This window comes from Eutrigla gurnardus (assembly GCF_963514095.1).
Source record: "Eutrigla gurnardus genome assembly, chromosome: 15".
NCBI lineage: Eukaryota > Metazoa > Chordata > Actinopteri > Perciformes > Triglidae > Eutrigla > Eutrigla gurnardus.
The window spans coordinates 6,834,575-6,861,102 of NC_139938.1; the positions used below are offsets into that span (position 1 = coordinate 6,834,575).

Genomic DNA, 26,528 nt, shown 5'->3' on the forward strand with positions numbered 1-26,528 from the left:
TCTGCAATGACGGGCTGACTCTAACAGTCTGTCTGATGAACATAACACAGACCATGACTTACTTGGGCAATTGTTTTTATTTATTCATTTAAGGAGAAATTTCCACAGACAGGTACACATTTCTAGGGTATACATGTACACAGAGTTAGTTTCTTCCCCTGCATAATTTGCCAGTGTTTCCTTCTCATAATTCCTCATAAATGAATCCAAAGTGCAGAACGACTGAAATTACACAGGCAAAAAGGCGGATAGTAGAAATCCATGTGCAGTACAAGTACTGTACAGGTACTTTTCCTGATTCCTTATATGGGGTTGAAACGTGGATAGATCCAAACAAGGGGAACCGAATGCGTTTGTGAAAACACACAGTGAGTAAAGGTAGTGGCATGGACTGTCTGATGATGGTTAGTTACAGTAGGTAAGACAGTATTGTCTATAGTTAGTGAGTATGAGACCACGTCTATCTATGATCAAAAGTTAAAATATTTATAAAAAAAGATTTAAACAAAAAAAAAGAAGGTCATTCTTATAAACAGCAATTACTCTTTTCCATTTAATTTCAAAAAGATATGTCATATGACCTACAAAAACAGAAACAAAACATGTGCAATCAATGGCATACTCTTCCCTCTGAAGTGATGGTCGTGCAGATGACCACATAGCACAGCAGCAACTCTCCTTTCTCATTTGTTCCTACTGTAGTCTGGAGTCAGCTCAGTTCAGGACTGGGCTCAATAATCACAAACACCCGGCTGCTGCATTCAGTAGTATTTTGGTAGTGGTTTCCAAAAGTCCACGCCCTTCATTTCCTTGCACCTTAAGGCTCCAGCCCTCTTTGACCACGTCCCTGCAGATCCAACACAGCTGTAGTTGATTTGTTTCACCCCCCACCCCACACCCACCCTTGCCCAGCAGAGGTCGCTAAGGAGTCACCATGGCTGCTGTCTTGTCTGCTCCTCCTGCAGCTTCCCGTTTCACTGCTATGACACCTGCTCTACTGGCCTCATCTGCACATCTCCGATCTGATAACACAAGTAAAGACATGGATACAGAAACCTGCCACCACTCAACATGGATACATACGATGGTATAAAAGTTAGAGAGAGATACCTGGACATGAGGAGGGGCACTGAGGACAAACGTGACTGCACTGGCTATGTCTTCTGCTTTCAAACACTGAAAAGTAGAGATAAAACAGTGTTAATGATGCAACAATACACGTTCACGTTGGGAAATGCATCGTGTGAGTCACATGCCCCCTCTTACTTTCATACTCTCATACACTGCAGCTGCTTTCTCTGGATCACTGTTGTGGTGGCGGAAGGCAAACTCAGTCTCCACTATTCCAGGAGATATACACTGTAGGGGAGGTGAATGCATTAGGAATATCCTGCTTAGGTACTGACAAAACACGTCTAAATTAGGTGGGGAAAGCGTAAGGGAACATCGTATGTACAGTGATTTATGTGATACAATACGCAAGCAAAGGCTCAGGTCAAAGAGAAACCTGCACTCTCTGATGAACTTACTGTGGCTCTGATGTGGGTGTTTGCTTCCCGAAGCTCTTGCCGTATCCCCTCAGTCAAAGCAGTCACAGCATATTTAGTGGCACAGTAGAAATGCTCGTCGGCACTCGGCACCACGCGATGTCCACCCATACTGTAACACACGGAACGTTTGTACACATTTTGTAACTCAACCTTGGTTCAAAGCCGATTTAAGGTAACGCATTACTAATCTCTTGCTTGTTATTTTAAATGCCTCTACTGGCACTGAGCACAGATTAAATGTAATATACAGTGTCTCAGTGGGCTTTAAAGGTCCAGACCAGTATCCAAAAATAGACATGCTGATTCACTTAATTCATCCACAAAATGTATCAACAGGATTATAATAAATCCAATAGTTCTTCACTTTGTTCCAGGTCCAGCAGGGGGCCAGGTGGGGCAAACAATGGGCTTTACTTAACGCAGATTAAAATCACCTTGGACAAACCGTCTGAGATATTTTCAGATTAATCTATACATTTGTTCTTAGATTCAAAGGTTGTCTGTATAGCTTACCTATTAATATTGATGATGTGGCCATCGTCCACATTCCTCTCCTTCATTGATTTGTACGCCTCACGGGTGCAGATAGACAAGGCCAAGACATTCACCTGCAGGGAAAGTGCAGACAGCAACTCAATGTATGTTTCTATCAATTTATATATGCACTAAATAACACGGAGCCAAAGTTAAGGTGATACCATTTGCAGAACTAAAAAGTGATGTTGCAGAATTTAAGAATGCCAAGTGATGAAACTTTATCAGCTGACTGATGTTCACAGAGTTACTATGCTAGACCTGCTGCTCCTGTCCAGCTTGTGGGCTCTAAGCTGCTCCTGTAGTGACATTGATAGACGGCAGGTTAAAGCCAACGTGGTGGCAAGATAGGGGGGAAGTGACCAAACAAGGTCAGCGTGCAGATTAAACACAGGCTAAAAATACACTGCTGTACACTTTCATGTGGGCTGCCATGACAACAGATGGACGAGCGTTACGAATGTTGGACTCTGGAGACTTTAGAGCAGGGGGTCTTCAGTGGTCAAGAGCTCAATGAATCAGAATGTAAGGTCCAAACAAGAGAAATAGAGCTGGCTTTCATTAGTGGGCCTCTGCCGTGCCAGGGCTTCTCCTCAGAGCCAATGAAGCAGCCTCTGTGAGGGGAGGGGAATCAGTGTGTGTGTGTGTGTGTGTGTGTGTGTGTGTGTGTGTGTGTGTGTGTGTGTGTGTGTGTGTGCGTGCGTGCACTGACCCATGCGTCCACACATTTCTGCTTTAACTCTTATTCTTTGCTCTGCAAACACAACACTTCCACACTCACTGGGAAACCGTTCCCCCTCCTTCCTCCTCGTTCCTAGCTCCTCCTCCTACTTTTCGGTGTGACTAGAGCGACCATAAAAATCGACATAACACAAACACAAGGGGATCATTCTAACCATCCCGACACTAAATGAATACATCGTTTCTCTCAGGGTTGAATCGGCCAAAGCATTTATGTTTGTATGTCTGTGATGATCCACCCACATCGATCATGTTCCTCCAGCCCTCGGTTTTTCCGCTGAGCAAGGGCTCGTTGTGGGCCAGTCCGGCGTTGTTAATGCATACGTCCACGCCCTTGTGTTGCGTCTTGATGGCGGAGAACATGGACAGGATCTCCTCCTCGTTGGACAGGTCACACTTGTAAGGGATCAGTGTGCCACTGTAGCCCGCACTCTGACATTCTGCTGCCAGCTTCTGAAAAACACCAAACAGACTCAATTTAACAATTTAATATTAGATAGCACAAAAGGGAATCAATAATTAAACACATGTTGCCATAAACTGATTATCGCGACGGAGACACTGTTTGGTAAGAGGTAGAAATGATTAACCTGCAGAGTCGTGATTAAGAGTCAGTGCCATCATAAACACCCTACCTGCTCAGACAGGGAAATCAGTGAACATGCAACCATAAAATTAACCCCACACCAGTTAAGGGCAAGAGGTAACCTGACAGCACCATTGTAGCCAGAACCACTTCAGTCTGAGTATGTCTTTACCGGATAATAAAAAGCATATTCACTCCACTTTGGACTAAAATACAAATCATGACCTTGGATGCAAAGAAGCGAGCTTTTGCACAAGCCTCCTCCTTACAGCTGGGCTGAGCAGGCTGCACTCCAACCAGGTCAGCTGGCGGAGTCCACTGCTGTGGGGCTCGACACAAACTGACACAGATCCTCCTGCCAGGCACAGCTGCACCAGTCACCTGATGTCTCGTTCTGGGTGCCAGTCAGACAGGAGGGGGCGTGGGTGATAAGCGCGGGGCTGCCGGTTGACAGAGATGATGCCCCAGCACTGTAACGCTCCAAGACGACTAAATGTTTCAGAAGTCGATCATGTAAAAAAAACTAACCTTTTACACCTTACAAAAGTTCTGTGTCCTCTAATAACAAGTTCATTTTGTGATGGCATACTTTGGCGTGTTGGTCTTATTCAATACATAAACGTGAACCATTTATTCATTACTTTTAGTAAATTATTTGAACTGTTTATCCTCTACTGTTACTTCTTAGTGGAGCTTAGTTAAGGTAATTAAATTAACTAGCTCCAAATGTATCACTGAGTACATTTAGTGAACAAGTAGCTAAATATAAAAAGGCAGGATTTATGTAACTATGCCTCCACCCCAAAAGTATTGTCAGTAATGTGGGAAAACACAAACTGTACAAATACAAAAGAAGTAGTAGACTTGGTATGCAATTCACATAAAAAGAGTATGTGAGAGGGTTGGACTGGTCCTTTCAGTCCCTGCAAGGTATTGATTTGCATAAAGCCCAAAACATTCCAACTATTTCTTTAAGATCAACAACACATTCCTTCTGTGCATGGATGTTAAATACTGAGCCTTGCTTTATAGGCAGAGCAGAGCATGTTGTAAAGATAGTAAGTAAATATTCACAGCTCACAATGTTGAGTAAGCTTCCAGTCCGAATCTAAATGAAGACAGCAGCAGCAGGAAGTTGCGTGTGACAATACTACATGTGACGAAAGGTAATAAATGATCACATGTAGTAGTGTGGGGCAATGTGACTAATGTTGTGGGACTTTCTGTTTGCTTGACTTGACACCTGGACAGAAGTACTATAGTATGATGGATGTTGCTGCTGCAGCTCCTCCTTGGGAAAGCTTGTGTGAAGTCTGCTTTTTAAAATCTGAAAGAAATTGGACTGAGTGATCATTATTTTATTCTCATAGCAAAATAGTGAATGCATCATATCTCACAGTTGGAGTGTGCAGATTTCCCTGCTCTTCCTCTAAGCTGTTTAACTAGGATTATCCAGAGAGTAGGCATTACCCGAATAAAGCTGTCAAAATGCTAAAACACTGACAACACTTGTCTCATCTGTAAAGACTTAAAAACATTTTTTGCCCATGTTGTAGACGGGTGAACCATTCCCTTTTGCCCATTACCTTAAATGTGAAGCTGTGATCACGGGTCGGTTTAGTTGGAGTGACGCCTTTAAAGTGAAATATCTGAACTGCCTTCACAAAGATCTTTACTTCACACTCACTTGAATCCCTGGAGGGACAGGCGCTCAGACAGCAAGGAGCAGGCGGACAGACTGGTGGAGCGGCGCCTCTTTATTCGGAAAGGAGGTTAACATAGAGGGGAAGCTATGCCAGTCTTTTGTTAGGAGGGGGAGAAATAGTTGTGTTGACGAGGTTTAAGTGGGAGCAGCAGAGCAAACAGGCTGTGATCTTGGTCCAACGACAGGAAGTCTCAGGCTGTGAATCTCTGTGTGTGTGAGGGTTTTGGCACCAGTTTGTACCGCCATGGCCACTACCAGCCCTCATACTGGCCACGCCTACAGCAACGGCATTACAGCACCCTGTCCCACAGATAAGCAACCAGACAGCAACATCGTTGGCAAATGTCCTCTGCACACGATTCATTCATCACAGTCCAAATAAATGAAGGTGGATGTGTGCAGACATGTCTGATGTCAATTCATTTAAGTAGAAAATAAGAGAAAACCCACTAAAAACATCTAACTAGATCACACACACACACACCAGTGCTGCTAAATGAGCCTCGGGGGAACACAACATAAAACTGAAGATAAGTGTGTTTGAGGGCAAGGTGTACTGGAGGCGTGCAAGACAGACCCAAATCAATTAAGTCCAATCCAATCACTGAACTACACACTGAAGTATTTTTCTATTGACAACATTTGCAAAGTTCAAAATATTTTGCATACCTATTTTCATATTATCAGTTCATATGGTTTTGTTCTTGGGCAAAATCACTGTATGCTATTACCCAGAAAGCCTTGATAAGACCGGCGCTGAAAGATAAAACGTCTTACAATTCAAAAGACAAATGCTGTTACAACAGGTCATAAAGCCTTTACATGTTACAGTAATGGGTGTACACCCACCCACGCAGCACTCAGACACATGTGTACATGCCTACATAGTCACATTCATGGCCAGTAACCCCTGCAGGGGGCTGTTATATAAGCTCTACAATGCAAGCGACATCATTGTCCCACACCGTGTTCATCAATCATTCGCCCACTCACTCACGTGGAACTAGTGTAAATGGACCAGCAAAACAACACTCTAGAAAAGAGGAAAGATAAAAATAAAGATGCCAAAACGCTAAAGGCAGACGAGCTGTAAGTGGTGAGCCAGATCGATGGCAGAGAGAGCTGAGGAATTAGATTTGTCTCAGGTTGACTCAGGAGGTCTCACAGACAAAACATGGATTGTGTTATAGACCACTGTGCCCCCTCTTATTATCTGAAATGTCTGGTAGTTGGTTGAAAAAAAAAAAAGTGTCATGCAGTTCACATTCTGCCAGAAAAACCCCTCCTCTCTTAATTCTTCCTGTCCCAGCTCTTAAATACCTGTGACACACAAAATAATTTGCCTGTCATGTTGCATTTTCATCCTCATTACTGAAACTGTTGTCCAGTTATCACAGTGTGCAGACAGAGGGAGGAGTAGAGGCGGGTTGGCAGCCAGTAAGAGAAACAGAAGGAGAGTGATAGGGAGCAAACAAAACCTGTATTAAAGCTGACCAAACGCATTCACATTTCAGTTTGTTTTACCCAACAATGAGAGAAAAAGGCAGCACAGGCCCACGGATGGATATGGATTATATACCACACATTTCATGTCTTTTCATTGTAATTCCTGTTCATTTTGAAAAGTTATAATTAGTTGGTGGTGTATGATTTAACAATTCAGTACATATATATCTGTATTTAATTGTGACATTTTGTTTTACAAAATTAGGAAAGCTATATTTAAGTCTGGTCTGTTTTCTTTATACATATAAAAGAAGGATCCCAGTAGACACAGAATGATATGAAGATTTCATGTCATGATTATCCTGGCAAAAATAATAACAACGATATTAGACCTTTTATCATCAAAACATGCTTAAAATTCTTAGAATGGCAGCAAAACATACTAGAATCACTGAACCTCACATTAAGCCAAGAAACTTAAAAAAAATGCATCACAGATAGAGCACATTTTTTTGCACAAGTGAAGATCGTAAAGGACAAATAAAAACATGATATATGAATATAATTTTAAAAATAGCAACAGTGTATGAAGCTGTCTTCTCTGCAATGATAGCAGGCTAGACAGAATTTTCATGTCACTCGCAGTGATGTTCACACGGATCCAGATTATAGAAATGATCAATTTATTGTGTTTAAGATTGCCATCTGCAATAAAATCCTATCTCTTCCTATTCTTAAATCTCAGTCACTATCACTGAGGCATATAGCTTATTAATTAAACACTGGTATCAGATTTGTTATCAGTATTGTTCGATAGACAAAGCACGGGTATCGGTATCGGGTCAGTGCATCCCTACACAGGAAAAATCCACACAATGGATGAACTGACATAAGACTATTTTATTGCAATTATCTTCTCAAGTGTTGTAACTGGAAAGCAAGCAACACAAGCAGCGAGACAAAACTGTAAAGAGATAACATGGAGCGTGGAGCTACAACACAAATAAATAAGTAAAGGAAAATGAATTCTTCTATTATTGAGGAACACATCCAGCTGAGACGCTTTATTCTGCAAAACCTAAATCCATCTGAACTACCATTGTGTAAAATTGTGTTTCAAGTTGTAGCCTGAGCACAGTCACACTGAGTTTGGTGGTCAAAGGTGAGAGGCTGTATAATAGCAGCAGAAGGGATGGTTGTGTGATTATCTCTTCACAACTGAAAGACCGCCACCAAAAGGTCTAAAGGTTAGACAGGGTGGTTTTACAGCACTTCCTTCAGGGCCGTCTCATAAAGACAAAGATTATATATATATATATATATATATATATATATATATATATATATATATATATATATATATATATATTACATATTACATTCATTGACAGACAGTAAGTTTTAAAGAAGTGTTAAAACAGAAAACAGATGACAAGTGAGTAATGAAAAAGTCTACAACCAGGTGATGTGTAACAGACTGGTGCAACCAGTGTGGTGGCATTTTATTTCCTCAAACTAACAAAGACACAGCAGCACAACTTTACATCAAACAAGAGAGAAAGCAGTGCGAGGATGGCATTTCTGTCAGCAATTCTTCAAAAACTAGATTAACTACAGAGAGAGAGAGAGAGAGCAGTCTTTATTCACAAAGTCACATGGGTACCGTATGATAGCAGAAATGTCTGTCCAGTTCTCTTGTTTGTAGTTGAAACATGCTGCAGTGTGAAGCTTCCCTCTAGTCAACCAGCATCGTCACGTGTCCCCTCCATCTTATGTGAAGAGTTATTCCCGCACCTGATGCCGGCCATCGGTACAATGACACCGCTCTCATGCTAGAGGCGGTTCCAGCCACGTCATTATGCATGCTAAGTTTATAATAACGCCAGCCCCGAGCAGACAACAAAAACTGACTCTCTGAGGAGAGGCTCAGGGAGATGGTGTCGATCCACTGATCTGACGTATCCAAGATGAAAACCTTTCAAACTGGGCCAGACTGAGCTGGATCTATTCGGCATACGAGCTTAGAATAGCCATAAAATGTTTCCAAAATCTAACAAACACCCAGCAACAAATCCAATTTGACCGGTGTCGAAGTGACAACAATCCAATTTGCATTCTTTCTCGTCAAACCCCCTCCCTCCCCCTGAACTTGGCGAACTCCAGTTGTCTCGGTGTTTGTGCTGCAGTCTCATGAAATGCTTTCACCATAGAGTGCTTTCTTTTGCACTCTGCTCCCTCTGCTACAAACAAACATTCAATAACAAGTGCTGGCCTGCTTCTGCACTTAGCGCTTACGTGGGGATGTCTTCCCCCGTTCTCTCACAGACTGCACATGCAAAGAAGAGCTTTCCAGCAAGTCTTCAACAGGACAGGACAGGAAGCGCCCCACCTATCATAGCAGGAGGCCCAGGGAGGGAATGTCAATGCCAGTAAACCTTACACCTTGAAAAATGATAAGCGCAGAGAGGACAGCACAGCGGTGGTGCACGGAGAATGGCTCATAGGGGTCACTGAGCTGTCTGCACTCATCAGACTGTTAAATGTATGAGGCCCCGGTGATAAGTAATTAAAAACACTCCTGAAATAAGTGTTGAGAAGAAATTTAACTCATGTGTTTTTACAGTATTGCAATAATAATGTATTAATACAGGTCTGAGGAAAATATCTTTGGTGGTGGGTTATGGAGAAAGTGGCAGGTATAGCTCATCAGATTTCAGTAGAAACTACAGTCAGAAAGTATAGATGAAAATTAGAAATATCTAACTTCACCTGCTCTTAAGAGGGTATCAATCCATCTATCTCCTAGAAAAAATATACCAGACATTTCTAAACAAATGTGTTGAAGTAACACTAATCCCAGGGTGGAAATGTACTGATGGCAATAGTGTTTGCAAACTTGCGAGCATTACAGAGAAGAGAAAAGACTGATTTCCTATCAGCATCATCTCTTATATCATAAATCTGTGTCTACATACCTATGAGTCACTGATGGCCTCAAAGCAATCTGGCCTGCTGCGTTGGGAGGATTCATACATGAGGAAACGCAGTTAATAGCCGTGTTTGTGACAGTGTTGATTCTCTTAGGGGCAGAATCCGTGGAACCGTGCTGGATTATTAGTCAGGTATAAGTCTTTGTCACCTCGCAGCTCAAGTGGAAAAAACGTGCAGTCAGTGGAAAAGCTTTCTGCACGGGTAAGACAAAAGCTTGTGAGCCGAAGAAGCTGTAACCTAACTCGATGAGCTCAGGAGAAAAAGGACACGGGAAATAAAACTGCTAGTGCGTGGGTGAAGACAGCAGCGCTGCGATTTCTCTTACAGCCGATGACAAGTGATACATCAAAAAGCCCATCATGACTGGACGATTATTCACACCGTATTTAATGTACGCAAGCTAAACGGGGTCAATTTAACATTCACTTAACTCTACATTTTGCACATCACGCACACTAAAATTACAAAAGATGAATCACAAAGCAGACTAAAAGAGAGCGCGGAACATAAAGTGCAGAGGGTATCAGACAAAGAGAGTAAAGCCGTCTGACCTGACCCACTTCAAATCCGTTCTGGAGTGAAATCTATTCACTGTGAAATCACAGGACGGGCTGTCCAGACACAACCTAAAGGAGGCGGTTGAGACAGCGTCAGATTTGCAGACACAGAGACACTGATTGGCTTTTATTGTGTCACCTCAGCTTTTGAAGCATGACTGAGCGCCTTTTACCTCCTTCAGAATGGGCACAAAATCGAAGTTGGTCAGCCAAGGCCTTAAATTAACCTCCTGGCTCACCTGCCAAGGGCTTCAAGTTTTAATTTAGGATTCACTCATTTGCATAAGAGTTGCTTATGCTAGTTAAAAGAAAAGTGCAGAGGCGACTGCTTTGTGCAGAGTTGCATTAACAGGCAGCCAATTGGAAACTTTGACAAAGTCTTAGTCTAACAGGCCAAGGCCTAAAAGTGAATTTAACCAATGTATTCCAACGCTATTATCTCAAAAGGACATCAGCATCGACGGGCCAGATTTAGGGGGGAAAATCATCCATCATTCTCTGCTCCTGCGATTTCTTAACATGTTTTTCTTTATTGCTGAGCACAATCATTTTGAATAAATTATCTTCATTGGACATTTATGTCTCATCTCAATTCTCTTACTCACTGGCTCTCTGCATGCCAACCACAAATCTGTTTAGCACTTAAAACCAACAAATTATGTTTGCTAAATTTATCTGATCTAAAATTGCAGCAGCCAACGCTTTGAATTTTGACAGATGCGGCTATTGTGGGTAGCCTCAAAGCACCCAGAAAATGTCAGTTTCACTTTGGCAGTTTTAAATGGACTTACAATACAAATAGATGGATTTGTTACCTAGAAGCAGATGTTCCTTCTGCATAGCCTGGATTAACACAAATATGACAACTCCATTTCCAAGAATGGAAAATTAATTCTGCCCTGTAAAAATCAACGTCTGTTTAGCACATTGAATCATTCAAATATATTCTTTACAGAGATTGTAGGTGTACGATTTTATGAACCAATGAAGAATAAAGAACTAGTCTCTGATGATTCTTGTCGGCCTGCATACAGTACGACACAAACTAGACTTTCCAGGAATCATTGAATGCATAGGCGACCACCGATTGATTATGTGTCAAACCCCACCCCATCCCCACTCTGCCTCTCCTCCCCCAGAGCAAAAAGGTTGCTGTTGGCCTGCAGATAATACAAAAACAGAAAAGTGCAACTTATGGTTATCTTACACGGGAACGGTTTAAGCGTACACATAACAACATTGACATTAGAAACAACCAGGTTATGGAAGATTCAGAAAGCAAAGACTTTTCTAGATTTCATTACTACTCTTGGAATTACAACTTATGGAATTCTCCTGCAAAATGTGGTCGAAGAATACAAATATTTGTGGTGTAAATGAGGGATTATTTGAGTTGTTGCGATCAGCAACTGGAGTTCATCCTCCCATAACGGTGTATGTACTACTGCATCACCTTGTGCTGGGTAAGCAGATATAACAAACCCAACATATGGGCTATGTGGGCCTGAGCCAGAGTGCCTTAGAGGTCCGACAAAAAAAGCTTTAATCAACCAGTAACTACAGTAAAAAAAAAATATATATATTTCACCTCTATGTTCTTACTTAGCATATTGATCATAGCACTGTTGTTCTTAAGGTATGTTTGCTGAACATCTACTACTTTACTCAGACGAAGACCTAAGACTTGTTTCTATTTTTAGCTCCTACTTTATCGGCAATGATATGTTGTGGTTTCTTTCTTTTGACAAATGTACTTATTGTAAGTCGCTTTGGACAAAAGCGTCTGCTAAATGCCCTAAATGTAAATGTAAATCGCCTCTTCAGATATGAGCTCAGACTTAAAATTCTTCTAACATGGCAGAATTCTCAAAAGAAAAAAAAACATTTAGTTTATATTACGTCCCTGAGAGGATGCTTCCTCGGTTTGATCGTGATCTCACTGCTAAAATAAAATTCTGCAGTGCATACATACGCCTCACAATGGCACAGTTTTAAACTGCCTTAAACTGTCTTAAGGCTCTTATGCACAGAGGCCACTTTTAAACCTTTTACATCACCAGACAATACATCGTGTGTACTGTGAGGAGAATGCTCTTCCAGGGAAATAAATGCTTCTTCCTCTCAACTGTAGGGTTTCACAAGAGTTAATGAGAAGCCGTGGTGCTGCTACTTGGATGGGTCCCTGTTGTCTCCATTCCTGCACAGAGTCCATGGTGACCACACGTCTCCCTTTAACTCAACTGCTCCCCAACTGCCAACTCTATACTCACAGACAAAACAATGCTGCTGCCACATCTCTCCACTGCACGTTCTCCAGTTTTTGTTTTCAGAGAAAAACAGGAATCTATAACTTTTGAATACATTTCTATCTTCGATCACCGTTTCATCTGCTCTACTCTGTGTGTGAATATTGCTGTTGGACAAGAATGACCCTTAAAGCTTTATGTCCCCAAGTATAGAACTAAACACCAAAAGGGAAGAAGAACAAAGACTTAGTGGTGGGCACTTGCATCCCCCACTAGCAGCATGCCAGGTTTGGCACAACTACAGCAAGAACTGCAAAGAGTACAATACTGGCGTTGTCCCACAACTCCTCACACAGACGACTCGCTAAGGTCTTGTACAATGAGATGAGATCTGTCATCGAGTGGGAGAGAAGCAAACATGTCACTCTGCACAACCGCATATCAATCTCTAGTTTGGCCAAATATTTGGTTTTAATCTACCCTCAGAGTGACAAGAGTAGTTAGCATTGCTTAAGCTGTGATTGTATTATGTCAAAGTACTACAAAGAATTAAACAGTTATGACCCTGAAACAAGCTGCTGCAGTTAACTATTGACAGAAGGGGCCATGTGACCAGAGTATGAATGGAGGGAGGCCATCTATTGCGCAATTCACAATCATTGTGTGCATGTATGGGCATGGGTGTGTGTGTGTAGTCAAGGTGGAGAACATGCTTGCATGTAAAACAAAAAAACAACAACACCTAACTGAAGAAGAAGAATTCCTATTAACACTAGAGTGAAAAAAATAACTTCGACATGACGTGCACAATCTGCGCTTTCACAACAACATCATCAGCTGAGTTCCTGAGACCTTCATGTTGCTTCAATGTTCTTGCCAAAGATGGTTATTGCAAACAGTGCAGCAGCATAAACGGGTCTAACAGACACAGAACTATATGGCGTCATCAAGTGTAGTGTGATAAAAAGCCAGTTTTTTTATGGCTGGTGCCATAAAATGGAACCAGTAATTATTAATCACAGGTAGGTGACACCACCTAAACAATCAAGAGTGTTGTTAACAATGAAATGCTTGCCAAGCAACCGTACTCTGCTTTAAGGGAAAACACATTAGCTGCCTAAAATGTGGCTGAGCGTCGGCCTTCGTTAGCCCACTGCAAGGAGCTGGGACAAGTGAGGGGTGAAGCTTAATTATTGGCTGACAAGATAAGCAAGGCACAGAGCCGTATGGCTTATGGTTAGGCAAGAGTTAGTGGGGTGGGGCCACTGACACCTGCCCTGGCTTCTGCCCTCCAGTCAATACTCCCAACTAGGCATGGGACAGTATGAAAATGTCATGGTTATCCTGAACAAAATAATTGTGATACACCATATTATCGCCGATATTCATCAAAATATGTTTAAAAACTCTTCTCATCTCATCTTTTTTCTTACTGCATCACAGAGACAATACTTCTTTTAGTGAAGAAACAATAATCTAACTATTTTAAATAAGGTAATCGTAAATCATAAGGTCTCACTTCAACGATAAATACGTTTTAAAAAGGCAACATGTTAAGAAGAACAAGAACAAGTCTGTTTTACTATTACGGGCTGACATTTTTAACTCTCTACCATGGTAGCAAACTAGACAGCTTTTTCAAGTAACTTATGATGATATTTACGATTATCCCAATCATGAAAATTATCCATGATCAAATTATTGTGTATTTTTATCCTGATCTGCAATAAAATCTTATATCGTCCCATCCCTACTCCCAAGAATGAATGAATTTTTTTACAGCAATAAACTCACTGGTTCAATATGCGGGTGACTAATTCACTTGCAGTTAAGACGTAATCAACCATGACACTAATGTTTGTCTTTTACTATCATAGTGGGTATGATTTAAACTCACTGGTATGCAGCTATTTGAGCATTGACCTAAAAAAATTTGACAACGTGACGTGTATTGAAGAATAGCTGTTCAAAACCACACCAGCAATTAATGTTGCACATAAAGCCTTGATGTCAAAAATGAAATAATGGAATATATCAATGTAATGTTTGTAAAAAAAAATATTTTCTAAAGAAAATATTCATGGTCGTATAAGGTAGAAATTCTGATCATTTCTTTCAGGATCTTTTTTTTCAGGTCACCCTGAAATACACTAGACAACACTGTTAATTTAGTGTCTCATAAGAGGCCCTGGCCCTCCCGAAGGACCCATGGGTACCTGCTGGCACCTCTTTGGAAACGATGGCGAGGTATTTGACTGTTTGTTACTGTAACACTGGCAGTAGATGAAGGATGGCAGGGTGACCACCAGTTCCTGTCCCACATAATGGCCAGTTGTTAGCAGGTGTCTCCCTCGCTGGACTGCGATTTGACAAAAGCACACAGTGAATGCCTGGCAGCTCTATAAACGCTGCTCTGCTGCTGACCCTGACCTCTAACCTCACTGGAGAAGGTCAAACAAAAGAATGTGAATTCTCCTAACAAGAATTAATAATAGAGATTATTGCAGATTAAGAGGGGTAGTGATGCTGGTTTAGCGCATCACTTTTGCCTCATTTGGTGGGTGGGACTGTATGTCAATCCGCGTTACAGTAATATCCCTGTAATACTCATATGATATATCTGTATAGCTAGCTGTTTAGCTATAGTTTATAGAGCTCGTGATGTCACAGCTCCTCTATTCTAGAGTTTACATTTGTTATACCGGTACGTCAAATATGCGTCTGTAACGTTAAAGTATTTGGGTTAAAGCAACCTTGTTTTTCTTGTTTAACGTTACGTCGTTACCTAGGTTTCACAAAGAGACAGCGTCCATGTCGCCTGAACGTTGGGGCTAAAGGTTTCTAGCTGAAGTTGTGAAGCTAATGTTAGCTAACAGTTAACGTTAGTTAGCTAACGTTAGTTTGTTGTTGCTCTAGCTTCACCCGCGAGTCGCGCAGACTGTTTCACAGCTGTTAATGGTATCAAATTAAATGCCCACCTCTATTTTGTCGACATTCCTGGCACAGCCGACAACCCTCATGCCTTGCTGGACCAGTGCCCGGGCTACAGCCGCTCCGATGCCGACCGAGGCTCCGGTCACCAGGGCCACTCTGCCTTTCCACCGCTCCATCTCCTCCTGTCTATGCCGGTACTGTACGCTAAACAACGGCCCTTGTGCTGTCCCGCCGTCTGCTGAGTTTAAGCGGTCTCGGTCGCAGCTATCGGTGCGATGTGTTCAAAATGAGGGATGCAACAGTGCAGCCTCCTCTCCATCCAGGACGTCGGCGGGCAGTGTGCCTGAGCCCGGATCCATGCGCTCCTCTGGATGAAATATGAAGAGCCCTGGCGTGAGTAAATGTTTGGTTCACATCCCCTCCCACTTTCTTTTGAGCCTAGTGCCTTGAATTCTCCGTGAGGCTATCTACTGCCACCTACTGGACAAAAATTAATTTACACAATACGTGTTTTGCATGATGCCTCCCCGTAAATGTTTTACATGTATTTTCCTTTATATTAGTGTAACTGAGGACATTGACATTTCAGATGTCAACATGAATAATGAAGGAAGTATTACCTCCATGCTTGCTGAACCATTCACTCACATTCACAGTAAACTACACAAATGATTATATATAGATTGATATACATCTTATGCCTGATGAATCAACAATGAATGATTAATAGCAATCAAAGTATATTTATCACATAACTTCAGTAATATTAAAGCCTTAATTTAATTTTTTAATTTTGAGTATTGAGTAGAAATTACAAAAAAGCTACAGCCTCATGTTTAATATCGTACATATACAATTTACATTACATTACAAACTTCCCATAAATGTCCAGTATCCTTTGAGAGGACTAAAACCGATCCCAAACTTTGTCATACGTCCCAGAGATGTTGGCCCCGTTTGTAGTGTTTAGCAGTAACGGCTACAACAAAGTGGCTCGCAGAATAGGAACTCTAGAATTGATCAATCTTCTAAGATCAAAATAAACATGAACTTGTTAGGTCAATAAAAAAAGCAATAAAAACAATAACACATTTATAATGCATATTAATAAATATTTTTTATTTAGTAAATTTTGCACATGGCACTCTCAACATCACACCCAAATCCTCATTACAAATGGATGTTTGTTCTCTGTAAAATCTTCATATTTAGAATTTCTGTACACATTTAATGGTACAGCTTTTACCACTACACTGAAGTGTCACCAGAGAAAAACACAAGAGAAACAAAACACATACTAGTAAAAAGAAAACATAAAAATAAGACTCCTAAAATGATTCCCTAATGTCACAGCTTGCAAAGCTTCACTGATTACCGACACCACTGTGCTCTTACCCAACAACCCGTTACCCTAAAGAAGACCAACAATATTTAGCTTGGCTTGGTCAAAAAGAACAAATAGAGGTGAGAGTGGCCAAGAAATTAGATGGAAAAGTGTATTTGTGTACAAGTGCAAAAGAAAAAAAGACAAAAAGTAAGAATCACATTTACTTTAAAAAGGAGAAATGATTGAAAAAGACATCAAATGTACTTCTATCAAATGTAATGTATAATTGTATCTTTTCTAAAGATGTTGCAGCAATGGTCACGAGTATTCTTCCCAGGAAAGATGCCATTAGTGCAATTAGTTGACACTGGTAGTGGTAAACCACTTTCCACACACTGGCTGACTCCGCTCAGTGGCATGGCAGTATTTGGTGAACTTCTCTTTCAGGAGTTGTCGGTACTGGTGGCGGTTGCTGTAAAACGTCTGGTTTCTTTCCAAAAATGCCTGGATTTCGTCCTGCGTCAGACAGTTCTCTTCATCTGAAGTCACTTCTGCATCATCCTGCATTAAGAACAGCCAGATTGCATTATTATTAATCCATTATTTTTTTCTTATTAAGTGAAATTGAAGACAATATACCTTCCATACAGCAGACATTTTTACTGAAGTGCTTTGCATGGCAGCTAGGATTAATGTTATTAGTTACAACCGTGCATAACAAGTCAAATTGTCTCCTGTGAGAAAGGTATATTTTTGAGTATCTTAAACTGCATTTCTTACTGACCAGAAGTTCCATGAGACTTGCATTTGCCTCCGGAGGCCTTGCATCAAGGCTGAGGTTATTTTGATCTGCTGTCCATGGTAAACGTAGTGCAATGGTGGCAAATGTATTGCCACATGAGGAGGAAAAGGTTTCTTTGGTTCGGCACAGGTGCGAGGGTGGACTATGGCCCATTGTATTCCCACCTGACTTACAACCTTCACCTTTTTTTCCCTGCAGAGATATGCATACTTTAATTGGTGCAGTGTTAAATATTCAGCACAGAGCAGGTGAGTCGTACAGTGTGTTCTCTCACCTTATCGTTGAATAAACCTTTGCCCTTCCTTTTCTTCTTTTTACTCTTGGATTGAGTGGTTTCCACAGCATGAGGCCAGTAGTCTACACAACTGTCTATTCCATCCTCCTCCTTGTCTGCAGCACAGAGTTGGGCATTTGCGTCATCTCCTGCCGAGGGTAAACAAAGCCAAAATGTGAAGGAAAAAAAAACAAAACTCGAGACACTGTACGTTTAAAAAGATCCTGAAATTGTTCCTGAGAGCTACTCAAACCAGACCTGCATCATCATGGTTGCACATTCCCTCAGAGCAGGCGATATCAGACCCTTCTCGTGATCCGGGCAAACTGCCCTCCATACTTGAGTAGCCCCAGTCACTGGCATTGCCATGGGGAGACACATCTGCAGAAAAACATGGACAAACAAGAGTTTAATGGTCAATTTTTATTCAAATGAGGGACAAAAAATATCCACTCTATAATGCAACAAATGTGAAGTCATTGTGGTGCAACAGAGGATGTTCTTAAGATTCACTATCAGCTTGACCTATTGCATGCCCTATTGGCCTTTCAGTGCACAAAGCTATTGAATAAAAATGGTGGTGGACACCATGGAACAAAGCTCTGCTGTTGGGATAATCATAAACACCAAAGAATCTGTGAAGCAGAGCGTGGAACTGTTTTGGGTTCTACGCTGTAAATCGCAAAACTACAAACAAAGTCCGAAGTCAGCCTGTGTGCATTTTTACCCTGTTTGATGTTGTCTGGGAAGCTACAGGAAGTGCTGCCATTGGTGGTGACACTCTGATCACATCCGCCTTCCACCTCCTCTTCCTCATCATGGCTTCCACAGACCTGGCATGTGCCCTCCACACACTCAAGAGAACCCTGTAACACACCAAATGGGACAGACTTAAATAAACACAGGCAAACAGATGTGTAGCTGCAGATGAACACACACGCCTTGAATAAAGTGCAAGTAGCGCTTTGTGCCCCAGACCCTCACTGTTGGTGGAGGATTACCTCATCCAGGTGTTTCTCCTTGTCCTCTCCCTCCTGTTCAGATGTGTCAAAACCACACTTGTTTTTGCGACGATTCTTTCGCTTTTGCCTCTTTTTCTCCTGCTTCAGCTCTTTGGCCCTCTCCTCCTCAGACAGCTCCTCAACAAACTGCTCCAGACGACTGATCCCCTGCATCTTCTCCACGGCCATCTAGGAGCATAGTTATAAATACATTATCACACTACCGTCATACATTTATCATCTGATAAATCAGTCTGAAATTAGACCATACACACTGGCTTAGAAGTTGTGTACCTCAAAACTTTTGCGTAGTGCATCAACACCCAAATGAAACAATATTTGCCAGGTCTGCTCCTCTGCTCGGAGTTTCTGCCAGATTCTGTGCAGCCGCTCATACAGGTGAATACCAAGGCAGGTCAGGACTTCTTCTTGTGCGATGTCAATGGTCTTGGCATGACGCTCTCTACGCCTTAAATTTAAAAAGAATAAATCAACATAATATATAAATACACTGAAGGAACATAGATGAAACTGACTTAATCTGTGCTTAAGGTGAGGTGTCTATTCACTGTAAATTCACTAAAAATGTTCTTACTCATAGCCTCCTGCAAACTCAGGCTCAGCTCGGCCAAGGAGGTGAGCGATGAAGTCAGTCTCACAGCACACGTGGATGTGACGTTCGTGGGGACAACAGCATAGTCCCTCATACAACGCAGCACAATATCCCTTCTCTTTACTGCAGTCCAGCTCCCCCACCAGGATGTTGTAAGCCCTCAACACTTTACTCTTACAGTCAGTGCAAAACCTGTGGATAGGAGGGCACTAGACAGTTAATGGAGGCCTTTCTAAACCACACACACACACACAAAAACATTTAAAAAGGGGGAAACAAAGCTCTGATATACAAACATTACCTGTGTTTACGCAGGTATGTCTCCAGTGTCTCTAAGAGACAAGTACTATCAATGAGGACTACTTCATCCCTGCACTCCTGAGACATCAGCTCCCACACATCCATCCAGCTTCCCCTGTAAGAAAACAAAATGTTATCTCTTAAACTTTCAAGTCTGATCAAATACATCTCCATCTGCATATCTAAGTCCAATATTCACTCCTTTTAGCCCTGTTTTCTTTCTTCTTGAGGGTAATATCTAGCTCATGTTCTGTCTAATTTTACATTTTCAGTCAAAGTGCTCAACAATTGAGGCTGAGGTGTGTGTGTGTGTGTGTGTGTGTGTGTGTGTGTGTGTGTGTGTGTGTGTTAGAGTTGGGCGGTATCCAAATTTTGATACCGTCAAACCTCCTCCCTATTTAACCCCGGTATATGGGATTACCGTGACTCCGTGCCTCCCACCTTCCTCTTATTTTATGAAAATAGTTCACTGAAATGTGTTTCTGAAAACATTTTAGGCAAGAAATAAGCTATGCAGCTGCTGAATCTGTCTTTATTTTAGATCGACAACGGTCAGTCTAAAAGATTTTCGAGAGCTTGAGGGCGGCGGTGCTCCGTCTCTCGAAATCCGCGACGGCATTGCACGGCTTCTTACATAGACAATGAATGGGAACATTCCGTTCCCTTTTTGAATGAGTGGGGTTGGGAGTATTGAACCTAACATTCCTGTTTTTGACTTCACCCATGAAACATGTTCTGTTCTACTTTCAAATAAATCGGTTGAAATATCGGCCTAAATTAATTCATTAAATTAAATTAATTAATTAATTTCCAAAATTCCCAAGCTTAAGTTCCCGTGGAAATTTACCCGGAATTTTCCGCCCCTTTGCAACCCTAGTTCGGGTAGGGTCGGGCTTGATTTTCCGGGCCAGAACTAAGCTCTACTTCTCGTTAGGTCGGAACCCGAAATACTGCCAAACTGCAGAAGTCGTGTTCTTCTTTGAGACCAGGTCACTCGGTGCGCGACACGCCCTCTCTCTTCTCCCCCTCCCTCCCTCTCCCTCTCTCCCTCCTATATAAGTGCATTGCATTTTTTAATGACGGTATTGAAACTGATACCGTTGCTATTTTTAAGACCTGTGGTATACCATATTACCGCCCAAGCCTAGTGTGTGCGTGTGTATGTATATATATATATATAAAAAGAAACAAAAAGGTCAGATGGTATGCAGTGAAGAGAGACCTTCTGGAGGCTGGAGTTTGACGCAGTTGTTTCTAGCTTGTGTCTTTGTGAAGTTGGGGCACAAACTGTCCAATAGTGAAGAAGACCCTGCATATGACCTCTTCTAGTTTAATATTGAAAACCTTTGTACCCGCTTCATTACAGTTGGATAGAAGACAACTTAAACACATTAGTCCTGCCTGCTAGGAACACTTACTATTCCACTTCTCATAAGCAGCTTCGTATTACTAACATCCTGAATGTTGTTGAGAGAAAGAAACAACTGATACAGACAAAAAATGGTCATATTACTCACCCCAGAGGTTTAGGTTTGTGTGTGTCTAAGGAATGCAACTGGCAGCGTTTGTTCTTTTTACTTTTTGGAATGGCATCAATCATGTCATTCAACTTTGACCTAAAAAAATAACAACGATAAAACACAATTGCTTTCAACAATGGATAAAAGACAACAGAGCAAACTGTCAATTTGCTACATCTCACAGTAAAAGGGAAGAACATTACAGTGTATCAGTACCCAAGATAATTCAGTGTGTGCATAGTTTGAAGTTAATTTATTTAAACCCCCTATTCACATCCATGTCACAAAAGGACTTGAGGAGAGGGGTGGGTTTACTACGAGTGCAATAGAGCAGAATTTCATCTGGGTATAGCAGTATCCTTACATAGTATTCCAACAAACCCAGAGAGTATTTCTTTTTGATGTCACATATTGGAGGGTTTTGATTCTCTCCGTTTTAACTAACAAAAACACACTTTTGTTTATCTTACCCATGGACGTAGAAGAGGGTGTAGAGCTTCTTTACGTCTGCTAAACAGGCTTTGGTGACAGAAAGCAGGCCCGTGGGTTTCACGGTGAGGGGCTCCAGGGCTGGGTTCCCCGATTGCACTAAATGTGTGAAGAGGCGCTCCACACTTCGTCTGCAGCCCACGCATGGCACCAGCTGAGATAATGCACCGTACACCTCTCTGGATGTCACCGTCAGAGCCATATTCAAGTCCTGTTGCTTCAACTTGGAGTGATACTAAAGGACAAGGAGTCACAAATTGGTTACTACCTCGTTGGCAAGTCACATGAAGACAAACTTCTAATTTATCAACTCCTGTGTGCAGAAAATGAAAACTACTCACCTCAAAAAATTGTTTCCAATGAGATGCGTTTATTTCTTGACTGTCAAAATCCATGATACTGTCAGAAAACTCCATCACCATCTGACAACAAGGGATAATATACAAAAGTTAATGTTTATTATAGAAACAATCACACACTAACTTATTTCAGGCACGCTGATATTAACACTGGTCATCATGGGTTGTATACTTTAATGCAACAAAAACACTCACCACGGATTGGCTGGAAGGTGATTTTCTTGAAACATACACTAAATTAATGTGCCAATTTTATTGTAACTGTAAGTCACTATCACAGCAGTACTTTGGTTTCAGTGCTTTTGTTTGGTTATGTTAATATGTGGGACATTATCCTTCAAAGTGTACGACTGCAGTATGTCATGTAATAATAAAGAAAAATGTTTTTTTTTATTTATTATTATTTATTGTCATGATCAATATTGCATCTACATCAACTGATCATCACTCTGATTCTTATTTGTTCGGTTGTCTGATAAATTGTTGAATGAGGTCTGTGAACTGTTATTCCCTCAAGCAGGTTGGGACGTCACCACATTTTGGGAATAACTTAGACTTTGCTACATTAAATGAGTTGAATGCGAACACTGGTACCAAAGAGCAGCCCCAAACATGGGACAGCTTACTGACCGTGAGAGTATCATCGATATACAGGGGGATCTGTCTGGCGAGGAACGGGTAGTCCTCTTCCCCTTCCCTGCAAACTGCTACAAGACGTGCCATGACTTCTCCCAGTTTGGCTGCGGTTCAACTCGCCTGCAGGTGATAGAAAAGAAACCGACCGATCACATTTACCACCAGCACAGGCAAACACCAAGCTAATGCTTATCTATTGCAGGTCAATGAGGACTAACTGCAACGTCACCTTGTCATTGTGATCCATTTTACAGACCAACAGCCAAAAAACACAACAGGGTACAATATGCTAACCATTTACTGATGTAACGATACTGACACTGTCGAGGACACAGAGTTGTCTTGACCCAGATTTAACCAGCTAAGTTAGCAACAACAACCAGGCAAACGATAGCTTGAAGGGAAAAGGGGTAAATCGTTTAAGTTTATTAACTGAGTGTTGGCTAACATTATTTAAACAACGACAGTTTGTTCACGCTAACAGCAAACGTTAGAATGCTGGGCAGTATTTAAGCAGCAGCAGCCGGCGGCTATCCAGTTGACGTTAGCCTGCTAGCTAATTTAATTTGCCAGTACGTTTTCAGACATTGCGAAAGCCCGTCAGTGTATTGTATGCACGATATTTTCAAGCGATTACTACCTACTGACGGTAAAAAATACACTAACCAATAATATATATATATGCTGCAGTGTTGATATCGTTTGTCTACGCTTTGTCGATGCCAGCAAACTTGGCTAACTTACTAGTTAGCATCGCTGTCCTGCAAAGCTAACGTTAGCAAGCTGGAATACGGCTAATATAAAGTTGAGCTGGGTGACTGGCTACTTAGCAACTGTCACTTTCATTAGCTTATATTACTAACGTTTTAAAGGTTGACCGTAATCTGCCACCTTGACAACAGAAAGATACATTTGACATAAACCAACCATTGTCTTTCCTCACCTGCTTCTGAAAGTTGCCTTTAAAAATAATAAAGTGCGACCGCGAGTGAGGCTGCTACGGTGGCGGAATCTTCGTTACCGATGTGACCTTTGCCCCCTCTACGTCGTAGCTGACGCTGTAATGCGTAGAACCTCCAGGGGGCGCATTCTTGACACATTGAGAAAGAAAATGAGGCTAAATTAAAACAATTAAAGCTGTTCGAAATTAATAAATGAGCCATGAGGATTTTCACTTTTTATTTGCATGTTCCTTTTTATTTATCACTTTTGTATATAAATGATGTTGCTGTATTAGATCTGAACACAAGCCCTTATTTTTAAGTAATACCCGTTAACACAGTAGGCCAATCCCATATGAACAGAATGCATTCTTTACGACTCAAATGTAAAAAAATAAAAATAAATAAATAACAGAAATTTGCAAATTATTTGGCTTCAGAGTATTTTGTATTCCACATCCTCACTTTTTTGGAGACACTATTTTATTAAGACATGCATTTATTTACATAAATCAACATATGTACAACAATATTTTCAGCATTACAGATATATCTTCTTACAACATTTAATCCTCCCAGCATTTTTACTTGTTCTGAATTTCAATGTCGGTCACTCCAGCCCCAAATCTTCAAAATATATACAAATGAACCTTGTTGGTTTTATTAATGCAATTTTACCAGAATTTCACTGAAATTCCACAAAAATGTAAAACATATATTACAAAGGAATTCACAAACATGTAAAACAGCAGTACACACAGTGAAAATGAACTGCTGCAACCAAGTGTGTCCACAACTGAGTTGGTCAATCCTGTCATGACATTTGCAAGCAAGAAGAATAACAACTGATTCCTGCTGACAGCTTGAACAAGACAGTGTCTTTCTATCTCGTCTGCCTTTTTGTCAGAAACTGAGTCTGACTGTTTTTTGTACAAATTCCATGATGAGGGTAAAAAGTGACAGCCTGATGTTCTTTTGGCAAAAAGTAAAACCATATCTGCTATACACAGACAGGACATAAAAAACAAAGACTGAGCAACACTCCAGAGGCAGAAAGATAAATTGGCTAATCGGCGAGACACTGGCTCCACAAGTGTCTGACATGTGAACAAAGCAGTGTACAGGACAGAACTTCCTAACAAGAGGTTAAAAAGTGTTTTAAGCCACTGTCTAACGTGAGATCTTGGTTGCATCACATAGAGTCCAACCTGAACTCCTGCCATGTAGATGGCTACATAGCCCACTACAGAGAATATGCCCTCTTTGTTAGCATGCAGGTAATCCTTTTCTCTGTCATTATTGTGAATAATGAAAGCTTTTAGCCCTGATGTCTCCAGAATAACTTGATAAAATCCGCTGATGAGAACAGCAATTGCCCATGACTGACTGGCTGGTAATACGGCCAAAAGCACAGAAGCCACAACTCTGACGATGGCTAGTGTGAAGAAAAAATTCCAGTGGACGCCATATTCTGTGACATGCTCATGGTAGCCAGACATTTTGAGGCTCACTAGCCTCCCCATACCAAGAACAACCAGGGGCCACACAGACAATAGCTGCTTTGCAATGTGATTCACCTTGGATCCAGAGATGTTCTTCCCCCGTGCCTCTGGACAGACAAGAGCGTTTGCAAAGACATACGCCCCAACGCCAAAGTCCATAACCCCTGTCCCATAGGTTTCAGTTTTAGCATATCGCCTTGGAAAGATACTAAAGTCTACAGCAAGTATGCTGATGGCTGTTTTCACATTCACAAACACTCGAAAGTTAGTCACGAAGGGGAGCTGGAGGAATTGAACGTGACTACTAAGGAAGGTGCTGAGAGTGTTGTGTGGACGCTGACCAGAACGATCACTGTTGACCAGATGGATGTAACAAAACACACACGCCGAAACGAAGGTCAGGCTCAGGATGAATTGGTGGAGAACGCTGCTCAGAACGGTGCACGAGAGGACGAGGGGGAGGATCAGCACACAGAAGTCTAGAAGCAGGTGAGACATCAGTGGATGTGGCAGTGGGAGAGTCCCTTTGGCGTGATGATAGAGGATCAACACCAGACCTCTGTTGATGAGGCATAGTGGGGTGATAAATGAGCCCAGCACCACCTCCTGCAGACCGGTCCCGGTGAGATTACTGACAAACGCTTCCTTCAGGTCCCTCTGAGACATGGCCTGCAAACATCCAAACGTATTTTGTTATAACGCGAGGGAAACATCACAGGTATTTAAGGGCAAATATGACCATGTTCAACAGACACTAGGACATCCAACAATATTGAGGACAGTATCACGGTACCCACAATGCATTTCAAGGCCTAACGTAATGTGTACTCCTTCTGATTTAGAGAACAAGTGTTCCCTAAATGCTGTCAGCTAAAGTCGGTCTTTGTTGTTCTTTACACAAAAGAACATTGTAAAAACAGAATGAATGTAAACTATCTTCAATAAACTTTATTCCACGAGCGCCCACCACAAGTATTCAGTCATAGCTGTCTACGACAACGTCTACTACGCTAGCAAAGTGTTCTTGTGTACGGTTATCTGTACTTACCACGGATTTATCTGCTCGGCGTCGGAAATACAAACTATCTGAATCACAGTATAAGTGTTTACAGTTGCATGAAGTCCCCCAGTCAGACGTTAACCGAGCAGGCTAACTGCAGTAAGAAAACCGAGTTCCTATACTTCCGCATTCGGCCACACGACGCATTCAGGACAGCTCGGATTTCTGGAAATTTCCCACCTAACAAGACTTGAGTTTCTTGTATGAAAATAGACTACTGTATTAGACGAACTTAGTAGGCCCCTACAAACATATGCATGCTAAGGTCAATGAGCTCTGATTCGGAATAAACATACATACTAAAAACAACACAAAATATAAGATGGCCATTAATGTTTTGATATACGCAAAAGCAAATGCTGAAAATACATTTTAATTTTAAAATTTTCTTTTAATATTTGAGATTTTCTAAAG

At 41.5% G+C, this 26,528-nt stretch overlaps 4 protein-coding genes across 4 annotated transcripts in view; all 4 read right to left on the bottom strand.

The window, feature by feature from the left end:
* LOC311026194 (flotillin-2a) overlaps window positions 1-26,528 on the bottom strand; it is a 66,719-nt gene that overhangs the window by 27,492 nt on the left and 12,699 nt on the right. The window lies entirely within an intron of this gene.
* Window positions 64-15,690, bottom strand: dhrs11a (dehydrogenase/reductase 11a). The gene is made up of 7 exons (XM_084029286.1): window positions 15,335-15,690; window positions 3,069-3,278; window positions 2,064-2,158; window positions 1,530-1,659; window positions 1,267-1,359; window positions 1,111-1,176; window positions 64-1,022 (listed from the first exon to the last, which is right to left on the bottom strand). Exons 1-7 carry the CDS (start codon window positions 15,464-15,466, stop codon window positions 981-983), a joined length of 768 nt encoding a protein of 255 aa, XP_083885412.1. The 5' UTR covers window positions 15,467-15,690; the 3' UTR covers window positions 64-980.
* Window positions 16,389-23,653, bottom strand: ggnbp2 (gametogenetin binding protein 2). Its single transcript, XM_084028387.1, has 14 exons — window positions 23,555-23,653; window positions 22,606-22,731; window positions 21,958-22,038; window positions 21,598-21,851; window positions 21,125-21,223; window positions 19,609-19,722; window positions 19,290-19,499; window positions 18,989-19,163; window positions 18,695-18,883; window positions 18,421-18,559; window positions 17,952-18,074; window positions 17,694-17,842; window positions 17,402-17,611; window positions 16,389-17,178 (listed from the first exon to the last, which is right to left on the bottom strand). The coding sequence occupies exons 2-14, from the start codon at window positions 22,696-22,698 to the stop codon at window positions 16,975-16,977; spliced, it is 2,040 nt and encodes a 679-aa protein (XP_083884513.1). The 5' UTR covers window positions 22,699-22,731; window positions 23,555-23,653; the 3' UTR covers window positions 16,389-16,974.
* On the bottom strand, window positions 23,777-26,235 carry pigw (phosphatidylinositol glycan anchor biosynthesis, class W). Its single transcript, XM_084028974.1, has 2 exons — window positions 26,103-26,235; window positions 23,777-25,723 (listed from the first exon to the last, which is right to left on the bottom strand). The coding sequence occupies exon 2, from the start codon at window positions 25,718-25,720 to the stop codon at window positions 24,227-24,229; it is 1,494 nt and encodes a 497-aa protein (XP_083885100.1). The 5' UTR covers window positions 25,721-25,723; window positions 26,103-26,235; the 3' UTR covers window positions 23,777-24,226.